Genomic DNA, 15833 nt, shown 5'->3' with positions numbered 1-15833 from the left:
TGCATAAGGTTAACAGCGTTTGCTGCTGCTTGGCCTGCTGGAGATACTACAGCTCTTCAGCAAATTGTGGCCACTTCTGAAGGTCAGATGGGCCTTTAGTCTGAACCACCACAGGTGCTCTCACACGGCTCTGTTTCAAATCTTTTTGTAACTTCTGCTCCACTTGATACTGTCTTTGTTTTCTACCATTGGACATTTAATTTTGCTGTAAGAATTACACCACCAGCTTGGGTCTCCCTCCTTTATGTAGCAACCTGTTTTCACAGAACTCGGAATGGCTTTAATCGTCCTTGAGAAACGTGGATCTTAGCTGACAAAGGTTCAGTAAGCGCTGGGGTTTACAGCACCATGTTGATTATATCATGGCGTAAACCTCTCTTGCTTAAGAAGACTGGTTTAAAAGTAGCTGTTGATTGTCAGCTCATGGGCCATGGGACGTAACTTAGCTGCAGTTTTTAGGTAGGTAGCACATTACATGAGGGTGTAAGGATCGCGGTGTTGATGGATCAGTTGGTATCATTTTGGTGTCCTCTTGCCAAATCTTGACAGTACGTATGCTAAAGCAATGGGCATAAATCTAATACTTGAAGCACGGAGTAAAACGATCCATTGTGTCCACAGATATGTCTTTTTTCCTTTAGTTGGTATTTCCCCTGGCACGACAGCATTGATTCCCAGTATCCCTACAGCAGAACAGTAATCTGCAGTATTCATATCGAATCTTCAGCAAGATTCTTGTATATCCAAAAAAGGAAGTAGCATAAATGTGCATTAACTCCACAGTGACCATCGCCAAGAGACATATTATTTAAATCACTAAGTTGGAGAATGACTTTAAAAATGGCGTTTTTAAGAGTTCTCAGGCTGTTACAGGATAACGTATTATGTGTTGCATTGTTAAATGGGCAGTGCTGGCGCCAGAAGAGTTGTAGCAAGTCTGCGTCGCTTGCAAGAAGAGCTGGCGTGAAAGATGCATCCTGAAAGAGCCATCTCATTGGAGCAGCAAAAGGAGAGAGGCTGGCACCTGCCTGCTTTCAGGTTGGAACTCAGGAACTTCTGAGTGTCGTGGATGTAGTGCCGGTGGTAGAAAGGGCAGGGCATGATGACCTGGGAGTCCTCCTTTGTCACGTGCCACTTCTTCCCTTTCAGCTTCTAACCCACAGGCAATCATCTACCGTTATTTTTATCTGCCGCCTCAAGGTATTAGTTTACCTGGTGCTCGCGGATGCTTGGGAGGTCTTTGGGAGTGCTATTGGAAGTGACAATAACATGGATTCCTATTTTGCAGTAAGAAGGAATGGCAGTCTGTTGTGGCATGTTGGCTGCTGTAGAGTTTCTTTTTTCAGTGCTGTTACAGCACTGTTAAATACTGTTTACTCGGATGGAACTAGTTCTAACTGCATCTTTTCTTAAATGAATGTTTTGGCTAATTAAGGAAGTACAGGTGATCAGTACTAAGAGGTACAGCCCTCTCCTTCACAAGAGCGCCTTCAAGGATCCCATTCCTAGCACACTGTGTCCAAATTCTCCAGTTAAGGAGCTAAATGTCGCTGGGCTTTATTGCACCTTGACACGGACATATAACATGTCCTGTGGAGCCAGGATGTAATTGTAATTCTCTTACCTGCAGAGATGTTTCCCACTTCTTCACTTTGGGATTTATCTGTTCTGGGCAGCCATATTCTAATGGACTTGCAATGAATGTCCTCAAATGCAGAAGTTCTTAAACAAGACATAAGGTTTTGTCCAGCTGCCATCTACAGACGGTGTTTATTGTCTGTCATTAGGAGCTGTCATAGAACCACTTACCCTTTATTCATTAAGGTGCGTATTTTTGCAGCTTTTTGTAAGGAGTGATAATAGTACATGAATAAAGTGGAAATCGAGCTTTTAGTTGCCGTTTTGGATTTGGGGCCTCTGCGTGCTTGGAGGCAGGCTGGCAGATGTTCAAGTCAATGTAGAATAGAGGAGTGAATTTAAAACACAGGTTACGTAAACCTAATGGAGTGCACGCCACTGACACGCATTGTTGCTGCTCCATTGAAATTTATGGTGCGATGGCAGTTGGATGAACTGACTGAAGCTTTTGTCTCACCTGAACCCTTCTTAAAAGAAGTTTGTGTTCCTCAGCCACAGAGCCAGAGGAACAAGCTCTTCATATCCCTGTTCTGAAAAAGCCTTTCATACCTCAGGCCAGAACGAGACACCTTTCTGGGAGAACCGTGAACCATATAGCTAAGCAGACTTTGGGGATTTGAACTCGGTCCAACCCAGATTGGTAGCATCTGTTACGTGTAATGAAGTGCATGAAAAACACACAGAATGCGCCGGAAAACTTGAGGTTGGTTTTGAGGAGTGATTCAAGTTGGCATTGCTGCTGGAAAAGCGTCCTGTCCTAGCACCTCCCATGGGCATGATACTGAGCAGGCAGCCACCTGGCTGAAGATGGCTCTTAGCAGGTTGAGGTCCCCAGTCTGAATTGTTGCACAGCTATGGAAATGATGGAACAGGCACTGAGGAGCGACAACGGATTTCCTTCAGCAGCAGGCCTGCTTTCCTGAGGTCTTGTGTTTGTTAACAGCCTGGGATTATCCTGAGTTTCTACAGCAGTCAGGCCTTATCTGAAAAATGAAGGGTTGGGATACTATCCTGGCTATTGTTTGGGATATAAATAAAAATCCAGTGTAACTAAACCAGCTGAAAGCATGAGAGAGCTGTGTTTCACTCTAGTCAGACTTAGCACTTCGGTGAAAACTGGCCCAACTTTGAATTACCTTATGTTTAGAAATTATTTGTAGGGTATAGTGTGTTTTCTTGACAAACCTTTCTAGCAACTTTTTAAGACCAAGTTGGGCAAAACCGAGAAGATTGACAGATGCACTAAACGTGTTTGTATTGATATTGAACTTTTTTAGCAATTAGTGTTTCATCATTCGGATTTTCCTGAGTGGATTCTGAAATCAGTTTGCAATGAAAGAGCATCAATATCAGAAGAGGCCAGTAATGACCGTTTTTATGCTGGGGAATTGATAAAATATATGGATGGGTTTTTTTTCTTCTGTTCTCTTGCACCTGTAATTCTGAGTTTCCAGATTTGCAGTGCTGTGTCACCTGCTTCCTAGGGGCAGCCAGTATGTAGTGGAAGGATGTGACTCTTGAGCTGCATCTGCATGGCGGGCACGTCGGCACTGGGGCTTTGCGCGTAAGCGAGGCTGAAAGTTTGCGTGCTCTTAGCCGTATAAACGTAGTAGGAGCTGCAGAATTGGCTGGGGTGGTCAGTGTGAGAGGTAGTGCTGCCATGGCTACGCCACCAGCCATTCCGGAATGGGCCGGTTTTAAAATTAGCGTGGGCCTTCCTACACTTCCTGCGCCTGTTGCTGCAGAGATGCAATCCGAATCCAGTGTCTCCAACACGTTAGTTTTTTCACTGTCATGACAGTTAGGAATAATTGTGTTTAATACATTCCTTCCGAATGCTGGCTGTGTTTGCTGAGAGGGTAAGCTATAGGAAGCGTTTCTCCATAGGGGGCAGCAGGCCTCTGCCTCAGGCGGTTGCTCCTAGGCTCGTGCCGTGTGCTTGGCTGATGAGCTAGCAAGCCAGAGGGGTCTTAAAAATCCACGTACAATCAGTATGCCAGCGCTACAGTGCTGGGTGTTGTATTTCCAAGCAGTTACCTTTCTAATGCAGTTTTTTATTTGTGAAATGTAAGTCTCAGACTGACACAACACTCTCCAGAAATGTTCCAAACAACAAAAGTGTTTAAAATAACTTTTAGAAACGTATTTGAGCCTTGGCACTCCAGGAGTTTTCCCTCCATTTCTGAGTTCTTCACTCCTTTGGCCAAGTTTGTGAATGGGGGTCTGGTGGAAGAACTCAGCTTTGAGTTCCTAATTCACTGATTTGTGGAAGGGCAAGCCTTGCCTCTCTTAGGAAAAAGACGGCAGGATCCATTCTCAGAGACCGGAAGTTGTGGCAAGTCCTGAAAGGAAAACATTATGATCCCTCGTGGCTGCCTTAGGATATGAAATATTCATCCAACCACCCCTTCCTGGGACAGAGGTGAAGAATGGGAGGAAAACTACACATTTGTTTATTTTCTTTTTTAAATATACCTCTCCAAGGAACATATAAAACTGCACATTTATATATGTTGGTTTTTTTACAAAATACAATTTTAAAATTACATATTTGTAATTTTTAAAAGATTACTCTTATTTTTCCAGCTCATGAAACAAACCCAAGCATAGAGCTAATGGCTCCCTACATGAATTTAGGCAAAGATACATGAAAATCAGTTGTACACAGTGTGGTCTTCTCTTCCTCTCTGGGCACTAATTAGCGAGCACGTGAGCATTATCATACGTGAAGGCATCCAGCTGTATTCTTATGCTCTTCAGTAGAGCTCGGTACTTGTTACTGAATTACCGGTTCTGATTCAAGCGGAAGATTCTGTTCTCTGTAGCAATCGGTGCCCTAAGTTTTGGGAGCTGGGTGAAACATTGCCATGCTTCTTATGGCTGTTTCTTAGCTTGGATCTCCCGGTCATCCAATGGGAGCTGTCATGAGAGTTACTCCTTCTTCAGTAGAATCGGGAGTGTTGCAAACATTCCTGTTTATTACCAGAAATGGTTTACATTATAGAATCATAGAATGGTTAGGGTTGGAAGGGACCTTAAAGATCATCTAGTTCCAACTCCCCTGCCATGGGCAGGGACACCTTGCACTAGACCAGGTTGCTCAAAGCCACATCCAGCCTGGCCTTGAAGCCATCCAGGGATGGGGCATCCACAGCTTCTCTGGGCAACCTGTTCCAGTGCCTCACCACCCTCTCTGTGAAGAATTTCTTCCTGACATCTAATCTAAACCTCCCTGATTTCAATTTATACCCATTACCCCTTGTCCTATCACTACAGGCTCTTGTAAAAAGTCCTCTCCCCGTACCCTTGTAGGCCCCCTTCAGATACTGGAAAGCTGCAATGAGGTCTCCTCGGAGCCTCCTCTTCTCCAGGCTGAACAAGCCCAGTTCTCTCATTTAAAAAACAAACAAACCCCCCCAAACCCTCTAGGATGACATGGTAGACGGATCTGTGTTAGACCTTGAGGGCTTACAAAAAAGTGTTGTGCTGGTTCTGTACTTTTTGTTTCCTCCTAAGTATTGAGAATTAAATTAATTTTTGGTGGTGAAGACTGCATTTGCCTCGTGTACACCCACACACCAGGTAATTTACTGCCCTTTTTTTCGTGTTTGGCGTAACTGGGCTGCTGCTAATAAGGCTGAACCATAGCACAGCGTAAGTTGAGGCAGTTCATGGCACCAAGCATCTCCACAGCCAGCTTAGGCTAATGCTTGCGTGCATGTAGTGTGTGATGGAAAATGGGTGGAAGATCTCCATGATAGGTGCAGCCATAATTGGTATTGTTCACTGAACAGGTATTTTACCCACAGATCTGCTATTGTCTGATGTGTCATCAGTCCATTAGGGTGAGAAACAGTACTAAAAATAACAGGATAGGCCTGCTAAATACTGAGGCTTGTTAAAATAGTGACAGCAAGCAGGCCCATCTTCCATTCCACATGAAGAGTCTCACGTAGCTGGTCCCCTCTGTAGACTCAACCTAGTGAAGAGCAAGTTGATTTTTATGGGTTGATGAGGTGTCTATGACAGTCTTCTGATGTTGATGTATCTCTGAGCCAGTCGTTTATTAGAGAGTTACAGCAAAGGACATTCTTGTCAATAACCAGTTTTTAAAATACTGCTTTTTCTAAAATGTTCAAAATTAAAAGGAAAAAAATGCATAGCTTAATTTGCCAGATAAAGTTAGTTTTAATTTGTCATATTACTCCTGATAAAGGGAGCTTGCATGCGATAGTTTCGTGCTGGTTTTTTCATCTGGGAGAACTGAACCATTTCGGATCTCTTAAATGACATCTGTAGTTCAGATGGCAGTAAAATAGACAATTACGTGGTTTTTCGTTTTTCCCCATCTGAAATAATGCAAGTCTGGTATGGTTCCACAGACACCGGTGACTTTGAAAATGATGAACCTGGTTGTTTTGCACGAATATGAAAATCCTTGGTAATTTTTACGTGCTATAATGTGCTGACAACAGTTCTGGAGACGAACCACCAGTGAAGGTCCACTTGGTACTGTGCCGTGGAAAAAGTCGCTTTTCTGGAATGCGGCTCTGCAGAGTGTTGCTCAGGATTTCTGGTTTTGGCGGAACTCAGACGACAAGCGTGAAGAAACGGAAATTGTGCGTGTCCTGCCTTGTGCCACAATCCTTCTAGTTAAGCTAGGTGTTTGCTTTCTATGTTGTTCTTTTAAAGAAAACCCATCAAAAATTGAGGTCTGCTTTCTTGAATGATGCCGTTGTGAAACTGATTTTCTGCTAGACATAGAAGTATGTTCTGATATGTTTTTAATAATACCTGATGACTTACAGGACAAAGGCTTCATTACCAGTAAGTAAATTATATGCAGCTGAGCATGCTGTTACTTATTCTGATGCTTGGGTTAGAGAGGGATCAGAGGGGATAACGAAGGCTTTCAAAAAGACAAATGAAAGCCTGAGTTGCTGAGTTAAAGCAGTTTTATTACTGTTTGGATTGGGGGGTGTCAGAGAAGGAAGCACTTTCAAAAACCTTTGATAAACATTCTTCTGCGTGATCGGACCGACAGAGAATGTAACCTGCTTGTTTAAATGTTTTTGCTCATGTCTCTGTTTTTTCTGTACTAGAGCACCGATAGAGTTTTGTAAATTAAGTTACGTGAAAACTCGCGGTAAGAACTGAAGCGAGAGTGGCAAAATCGTGGCTTCACAGTGTGCGTGCTTTTCGTGCCCGTCGTACCCACACGTGTTTCACGTGTCGGTGCCGTGCGGTGCCTTACGCTTTTGTTCTTCACGGCGTGATTGAAAAATGCAGATTAATGCAGGGCTAACATATCTGCATTCTGCGACGCGTGTTTGGCTATTCAGAAAAATAGGATATAGATTTCAGTGAGCTATCTTTAGCTATCGTAAGGCCTTTTTAAAAGCTGCCAGGAACATTTTTTAGGAAATGATTTCCCATTTTGCATAAATTTTAACACCTGTTAATTGCGGTTGCTTTTTTCCCTTCTCGCTGTGTCACATTAGACACCCTGGTTATCAAAGTGATCCTATCACTATGGTATGTCTCATAATTATGATCAAACTGTTATCTAACATTCCTGGAGCATTCTTTTTTTCAATACTTAATACCTTTTATTCCTTGGCCTCATGCATGAATTATGCTGTGTATGTGAAGAGGCTTAAAGTTTGTTTCCATTACATTCTTTCTGAATGGATCCTGTTGTATCTAGGATTTTTTTAAAGCCAAGTAGGAATGTTATTGTTGACCTTGACACCAGATAACTGGGCAGACATTATATAGCTATGTTTGAATCCTCACAAAATGTGATGCTAAAGCCAACAGAATCCTGGCGTGAGACCCTCCTGGACAGCAGAGTTATGGAGCTTTTCTTTACAGTAAGTTTCTTTCTTCAACTTTCATAGCCCAGACCACAGGGAAAGCAGCTCCTTCCTGTTCTAAAACTGTTGTTGGACTCTTCCTTTGCATCAGGTAGGACTGATTCTGTTAACTTCTACTTGCTTATCAAAGCAAACTGAAATACTGTATTTTTCTTAGGCTGCCAAATATCTATCTTGCCTATAAATTGCCTTAAATTGATGGCCATTAGCAAAAAAAAGGGGTGTCTAGTTCTCTAAACTTTTGTACAAGTAATACTTGTCATGTATTCATGAGATGAAATCGAGCGTGGTGAGCAGGAGTTTCTTTCAGATAAGGTGCAGCGGCTCTCAAAAGAGATCAAATGAACAGTGTGTTTGCGGGTCTTACAGCATTTGCTCAACGGAACAGCTGAAAATGAGTAATGTAACTGTAGTTTTCTAGGCAGTTTCAGCATGTGGAATTCTGCATCTCCTTCCTCAGCACAAAGTAAATCCGATCAAGTTAAAATAGGTTAAGTTAGGACGGGTGGAGAAGAGGTAGAATTGGGGTAGGGGAATGTAATACTCAATTTTTATAGCTTAAAACCCCCGTGATATTAAAATTGGATAAAATTAGTACTGTTTTCTTTCTGCCACTGTTGGGGGAGAAGTTTGTAGTCTTTGCTCAGCTGGGAGCTACTGCAGCAGCAACACTCGTTGGCTTACAAATTCGTTTACTATGGTATATTGTCCTATGTTACATCTCCTGGGACCCGAGACTTCAGCGTTCTCAGGCTGTCGTCGTTTTTGCACAGCAGAGAAGTAATGTGCTCGAAACTTGGACAAAGCTGTTACTAGACAAAGTAGATGTAACTCTCCATTACGGCTTGAGAGTTATGTGATACGTGCTTGGGTACATGTCTGTCCTTTATAAGATACTTTTTTGTGTGTGAATTAGATTGATTTTTTTTTTTTTTTAAACTGCATGCAAGTTTATCTGTTCCAGCAGTTTTGAAAAGGTGAAAAAATCGCTGGCAGAACTCTTAGCAGCTACACACACTCCGAACAGCTGTCTAGACTATCCAGACAGTTGCTGCTGTCAGCTGTGAACCTCCACATGCAAATAACTTTTTGGCTTACATATTAACCCTTCCTCGTTTAATAGCGTGAAGTTGTCAGCGCCAGATAGCTGTGTCTTTGGCTGGTTTACAATTACATATTCGTGATAAGAATAATGTTTTGAATAACATGCAGAATTGTTTTAGTACATTTGTGTTTTAGTCAATGGTAGCCAAAACCTGCCCGTATTTGGTTATTTTGGAATGAACGCTGCCAGGGCAGTGTGCTCTCAGCTTTGGGTTTAGATTCCTGATTCGCAGTGGTTGGGGCTTGTAGCATTAGTTTGCTATTCCAAGTCATAGAAGTGAATGGTAGAAATTTATATTCATTTATCTGATCTGAGAAATCTTAATATCCTTGCAGAAGTTGGCAGGGCTGCCATGTTAGTGAGAGCCTTCCGTTCTGATCTCAGCCTAGTGCAGGACGTCTGTTAGGAGGTTTTTCTCCTGCCAGTTTGATCTTTCCGAGATTTAACTGTGCAGCTAATCCAACAGATAATGAGTTGGGTGAAGCTGCAACTATAATGCCATGGAGAAATGGTTAGTGTTTTAACTGGACTTTTATGTATAATGTTGCTGAAGTAACGTAACTAAAGTTACTTCTGGTTGAAAAAGCTACCCTGTATTTATTTATTCAGTAGATCTGTGGAAAAAGTAGGAGGTGTGAGCCGAAGAAAATTCTTTAAATCCATACTTGGCAATTACAATAAGTATGTGAGAATACGATTACTGAAGTAGGAAGACTTGAATGTAGAAAGTCTTACCAGCAGAATTAATGACATAACAGTTCGCAGAAATGCAGGAAGATTACTGTTGCCTTGCACAGTGTAAGGCTGTTGCCAAGGAAGTGATGCGTTCATTTTTGTCTGTCTTCAGTGTTTACCTCTGCTAAAGAAGCATCTCTATAATCTTGATTGAGCTTGTTGACTAACTTTAGCAAGACTCCGTAGCCTAGGCATAGTTAGCATAATAGAGATGGCTGTCATTATTGCTGTTTTTAGAAGGAGCAGTATGTCTGACTGGCTGGCATCTGTTTCTCTCTTTAAGACATAACAGTCAGTAGACAGTTCGATTTTCAACATGTAGGTGAGACCTAACGAAACGTTAGTTTCAGTGAGTTAACTCAAGGCTTGCGATTCTGTCAGCTGAGTCACGATCTTGACATTTACTGTGGTTTAGAGAGTTGTAGAAACCCTTGCGTTTCACACTGAATGGAAGCCGTAGTAAGCTTTTTTTGGTGTGTGCTCTTTTGGATTGAGAGCCATGTGACTGTTGTAAGAACACCCTATTTTCCATGTATTATTAACTCTCTCGCTTCCTGAAAGGTACATCGGAAAATCAGAGAAGATACAGACATGGCCCAAGATTCATTGCAGTGCCTGGCACAGCTGGCGTCCTTGCACGGGCCCGTCTTTCCCGATGAAGGTTCACAAGTTGACTACCTGGCACACTTCATTGAGGGATTACTGAACACTATCAATGGGTATGTATGCCTGCTCTCTAAATTTAGGTGGCATCTCTTCGTCTTTCATTTGGCGGGCAGCATATCTGGGGGGAGAACTGGTACGTCTTTCTTATTTCTGGGTATAATTTGTGCTTACTCTTGGGTTACTGGAATTAAGAAAAGGCAGCTTAAGGTAGGTGGTGCTTAAATAATACGAAACAGATTTATTGATTGAAAATGTACCAACAAAATCAATGAATTTTTTTAGTTCCTAATGACAAAAAAAAATATAACTGCTATTTCTGTCTATAGGATTGAAATAGAAGACTCTGAAGCAGTGGGAATTTCCAGTATTATCAGCAACCTGATAACCGTATTTCCTCGCAATATTTTAACTGCCATTCCAAACGAACTTTTCTCTTCATTTGTTAACTGCCTCGCACACCTCACTTGTTCTTTCGGAAGAAGTGCTGCCTTGGAAGAAGTGGTAAGTAGCTGCTCTCAAATAATAGGCAGTCTTTTTTGTTTCTCTCTATCTGTAATATGTGACACGAGAACTTGGCTGTTTCATTAATAACTGTCGTGAGTTCAGTGGTTTTGTTCTTTGTGTCTTTTTTTCTGAAATCGCATCTGAGGGGATTTCCTCTTTGTTTCAAACAACTTAATGAACATAATTACACACTGTGTGCATCTTTCAGACTTGGTCTTGATTAAAAGCACTTCTCTCATATTTTCCTTTTCGAAAGAACAGATTAATTTTTAAAACATTAAAATCTTTAAATATTGCTGGCTTGCTCTTGTAGGATATCTCTGAAAACTGTTGTTGAGACTGAACGAGCTACAGTCCTGAAAGCTTAAAATGACTGTGTGAACATAGGGGCAGACTGAAACGGAACTGCTGTCAGGAGTTCTGAGTCGGGAGCTTCTGCTCTGAGCGAGTGTAGCTGTGAGGATCTGTTGTTAATCCCATACTCCTAAACGGTTTGAGTCATCCCTTCATCGATGACACACTTCAAATGGTGATTCTGTGTACGAATCTGCAATGGAAGCTCAGAGGATTTTTTTCTGTTTGTGTACTTCTTTCAGACTTTGGTTACAACATTAAAGAGCAGGAGGGAGAGTCAGTCTGTCTTCTTAGAAGCTTTCGTTTTTAATGCAGTTTTTAGAAGCAGGAGACCTAGTTTAAGGGAGAAAGCCCATACAAATTAAGGTGAATAATGTTGCCCGTGAGCTATTTATGTGCAATGACTATTGATTTAAAATGAGATTACCGAGATATTAGCCAATATTTCCCCATTATCATTAAAAAGCATGAATATTTACCTGTTTTGCTATATTGACTGGGCTCAATTACCTGAGTTTGAAAACAATTAGATAAGGATTTATTTATAAAGTTGATGGATGTGTTTCTTTACCAGAGATCACAGGCATGTTAATTAGCATTCGTTGCAGAGCACTGGGTCATGCTTTTGCAGCAAGGTTAAAGTGTATTGCCTTTGGCCCAGCACTCACTTAAACTTTCAGGTGTGTTCATGTCCATCAAAAAAGCGTTGATTAAATTTAGATTCTAAAATACAGCTGTTTTCTAAACCTTATTAGTCAAAACCTGCTTTTGAGATCTTTCTTGTAGAGCACTGAACGTAGGTTCTGGTGCTCACCAACACGTTCAGGAATGCTGCTGAAGCCTTTAGAGACAGGATCCAGCAGAATCATAGGCACTTATCATGCTACGGAGACTTTTAAGTTATTGCTGACTTCATCCATGTGGCATACGGATACTGTGTGCTCTGCCTGTAGAAATGGTACTTTGCATCCCTGAAAACAATCTTGTGGCTTAGGAATATCCAAGCCATGGTTACTGTGTTCCCCAAGCTTCTTGCTGGTAGTGACACCTGTGAGCTCATGCTGCCTGTGATTAAGAGCTTTTCATAGATAAAATACCCTGTGTGTTGGGCTCAGAGTCCTCAGATGATATTCCTGGAACTCTTTGGAAATCTGAAGTGCAGCAGACTGCCGGCAGGCATACTCCTTAAGCTTTGCTGGTCGGGATTTTTCCCTATGTTTCTGCCAGTTCATGTGCCAGCTGAAGGTTTCCTGAGAATGTTGCAGAAACCCCATCAGGCACAAGGAATCTGCTTAGCTGAAGACCTAGTGCAGAAACAGGGAAGGGGCTACAAGGAAGCTGGGGGGGACTTTTTCCAAGGGCCTGTAGTGACAGGACAAGGGGTAATGGGTTTAAATTGAAAGTGGGGAGGTTTAGATTGGATATCAGGAAGAAGTTCTTCATGGAGAGGGTGGTGAGGCACTGGAACAGGTTGCCCAGAGAAGCTGTGGATGCCCCATCCCTGGAAGGGGTCAAGGCCAGGCTGGATGAGGCTTTGAGCAACCTGGTCTAGTGGAAGGTGTCCCTGCCCATGGCAGGGGGGTTGGAACTAGATGGTCTTTAGGGGACCTTCCAACCCAAACCGTTCTGTGATTCTATGAAACTGTCAAAACTGGGATGTCCTGAGCATAGTATGCAAACCACTTCTAAGCAGCTAATACTGATTTTCAGCCAAGGGGGAAAACTCCACAATCCAAACATTCAAACGCTGTTGTACATCAACCTGTTGGGGCTGGGGAGACTGGCTGAAGGAGTTGAAACCTTTGCCCTAATTGCTACACTGGTGGAGGGCAGCCAACTTCAGCAGTGCTGGGGGCTAGTTGATGGGGCACGTTGGACCACTAATCTCTTCCTTTAATAGCCCTGGGTTTGAGGGAAGATGCTTGCCCACAGCCGTGCTTTGCCTTGCTCAATACTTCATGCTTATGCAGAAGTAACAGTCCGTCTGAATTAATGCATAGTATGAACAGGATGTTGGATGAAGAGTCAAATAGAAATAGAAATTATATCAAAGGCTTTTTTCTCAAAATGAGTCTTAATGCACTGTTCCTCTTTCATGATATTTCTAAAAACATGATGGGAGAGATGATTCTGAATTTGGGCCTCTGCTGTGCTTCCAACTCTTTCCAGCTCGTGGCTGCTCGACAGATTTTAGATGCATTCTTTCTTCAGAAGGTCAGCAGACTCTGAGGGAAGAAGTACCAATTTTTGTTTCCCATACTAGAGAAAAGAAGCAGCATCTTTGCTTTGACTTTAATGGTTGTATATTCCCCCTCCCGAAGACCTGAGTTCTGAACTGGGCTCTGCCATGGCTTCTGAGGGATCAATGGTTCAGCTCCCCAGGTTACAGCACGTTGCTTGCTTTACCTGTATGACCTGTTTGGTAGCTCAGCTGTAGCTACTCTGTAGTAAGGATTGGGGATTTTTAGCGAGGTTCTTTTGTCCATATTGAACAGATTTGGTCACAAACTGTCTCCTGTCTGGGCACGTGCTTTATGGAGGCTTCCTTACACAATACGATCAAGTGTTAAACCCATTTTTTTCATGGCATTAACTTCTGTATCGCCGCCTTAAATAAATGTATTGGGTAGGTTTGAGTTCTTCTGTTGTTCATAAAAAGACATGTCTGTTTACAGGTTTATGCTCTGGATTCCTACCGATTATTAAAAATCAGATGTGAATTGTATGTGTAAATATACTGCTGTATTACACACAGGTTATAAGCATTTCAGGACTGAATGACTGTACGAGTGTATCGCCGCCTTAAATAAATGTATTGGGTAGGTTTGAGTTCTTCTGTTGTTCATAAAAAGACATGTCTGTTTACAGGTTTATGCTCTGGATTCTTACCGATTATTAAAAATCAGATGTGAATTGTATGTGTAAATATACTGCTGTATTACACACAGGTTAAAGCATTTCAGGACTGAATGTACGAGTTCGTGCGTCCTTCAGCCAAGTTCTTAAAAGACGTGTTGTGGTGTCCATCCTAAATTTGTGGGTTATGTTAGTGCTGAATGCAATTTTACCTCTCTCTCGTCATCTTCAGCTTTTGTTTTCACACTTGCATCAGTGTCCCATGTTTTGCCTTCTGTAACTATGAGCACTTTGCCCTGACAGAATGATGCTATTTGCAATGCTTCCCACATGACTCCAGTTTTCCTCCTCCATCAGTCATTCCGGCCAGTGTTTTCTTTTCCTTGCCTGTTCATCCAGCTGTATTTGTAACTTTGCCACAGTCAGGAATTCTTCTGTCTGGAGCATGATTAAGGCCTTAATATCCCTTTATTTCATCAAGGGATCGTTTTACTAAGCTCTGCTATCTCAAAGTCACTTTTGTGAGCAGTGCTGTTGGTTAAACCTTGAGACGACTTCTCAGAGGAGAGAAACCTCCTGCTTTAGCAGCATGTTTATCTGCAGTCACTCTTAAGTTATTTGAGGTTGGATATATTTACTGAAGCTTGATTTTTTTGCGTCAAATTAAAAAGTTTGATAGGTACATTAAAAATACTTTTAAAAAGAAGTGGCCTCTTTGCTATTTGGGCTCTTTAGTTTGTCCGTAACCCAGGACTTTGTTTTTCAGATACGCTATTTTCTTCTACAACTCACCTACTGTGTAGGAACACATGGGAATAACTAAGAGCGTAGGTAAAAATGCGCTGAGCGATGGGAGGTGCAGGCTTGTTGGGTGTAATTCTGCTTTTTTTGTTTGTTCACAGAATGAGAAGTTGTGTGTCATCGTCAGAACTGGCCACCTGTAGTCAGGGTTCTTGAACACGTGCAATCTTAGATGATTTCGGCTGGAACAGAGAATAGTCATCTTTTGATTTCAGAAACAGTGGGATACATACAAATCTACCTGCATGTGTCCTGTATTTGTCTGTTTAATTAAAAAGAAATGGCTCAATTCTTTGTTGTTACTCGGCAGAGCTGGGATGCTTGGAATCTTTGGCATAAAAGCTCAGTAGCTCCTGCATTTAGGCAATTATGCATTGAAGGCTTCGTTTAAGACTGTTTCTGTTCTGAACATCAGATGAAGAGGAACAGCTGAGCACTGACAGTTTTTAAAGCCTAGCAAGGGTGAAAGGTGCACTGACCTTTTCGATGCGTTGCTTCAGTTCATTCTGATATGTTCTTGGCTGTCCTTAGGCGGGTTTTGTGACTGACTTTTAAATAGTTTCAACACTAGAAGAACATCTGTTAAATAATAATGAATGTAAGTATGTTCCTCTGGTTTGGTTTAGGAGTAAGCTTTCTGTTTTGTTTCTTTCATCTCTTACAGCTTGACAAAGATGACATGGTATATATGGAAGCATATGATAAGTTGCTGGAATCTTGGCTTACTTTGGTACAAGATGACAAACATTTCCATAAAGGTTTCTTTACCCAACATGCTGTTCAGGTCTTTAATTCCTACATTCAGTGCCATCTAGCTGCTCCTGATGGTACAAGGAATTTGGTAAGCCCTCGTTCTCGTAGTTCTTGATGCTGATGTATAGTAACTCGCCCACGCCCTTTAGCGTGTCGTACGTTACGTAGCTCAAGGGAGCTAGTGCAGAATTACTGTTTGTGACTTTGGAAAGGAAAACTTGGCCGAATTCATTACTCAGAGGTCATTTTCCAGACCTTTTCTCTCATTCTGAGGAGGATAAAAAGGAATACAAAGTTAGAAATCACTCAACAGGCATCTTGCTGTCCTTCCCACAGATGGAGTGACTAAATTTTTGACCATCCTTCTCTGGGCTAGGGTCCTAGTTAAAATCCCCAGTGAAATTGGAAGCCCTCCCATACATTTTCTTCAGAGGATACTTACGAAGTACATTTGACATGTAATTCTACATTCTTTCAGATATTTATACTTCTTCAGACTAGAAGAAACTTGCAATATTATGTGGGTTTTTTGGATAAAATGAATT

At 41.9% G+C, this 15833-nt stretch overlaps 1 protein-coding gene across 1 annotated transcript in view; it reads left to right on the top strand.

The window, feature by feature from the left end:
- Positions 1 to 6113: 6113 nt before the first annotated feature.
- XPO4 (exportin 4) overlaps positions 6114 to 15833 on the top strand; it is a gene marked incomplete at its 5' end in the record, with an annotated part of 29850 nt that continues 20130 nt past the window's right edge. Inside the window, 5 exons of the mRNA XM_010146822.1 lie at positions 6114 to 6257; positions 7404 to 7511; positions 9916 to 10073; positions 10347 to 10521; positions 15200 to 15376. Coding sequence (XP_010145124.1) covers positions 6114 to 6257; positions 7404 to 7511; positions 9916 to 10073; positions 10347 to 10521; positions 15200 to 15376 — 762 coding nt within the window. The remainder of the gene's footprint in view (positions 6258 to 7403; positions 7512 to 9915; positions 10074 to 10346; positions 10522 to 15199; positions 15377 to 15833) is intronic.

Source organism: Eurypyga helias, unplaced genomic scaffold (assembly GCF_000690775.1).
Source record: "Eurypyga helias isolate BGI_N326 unplaced genomic scaffold, ASM69077v1 scaffold14352, whole genome shotgun sequence".
Taxonomy (NCBI): Eukaryota; Metazoa; Chordata; class Aves; order Eurypygiformes; family Eurypygidae; genus Eurypyga; species Eurypyga helias.
Note: the sequence above shows the minus strand (reverse complement) of the source record. Positions and strands in the feature narration are given on the sequence as shown.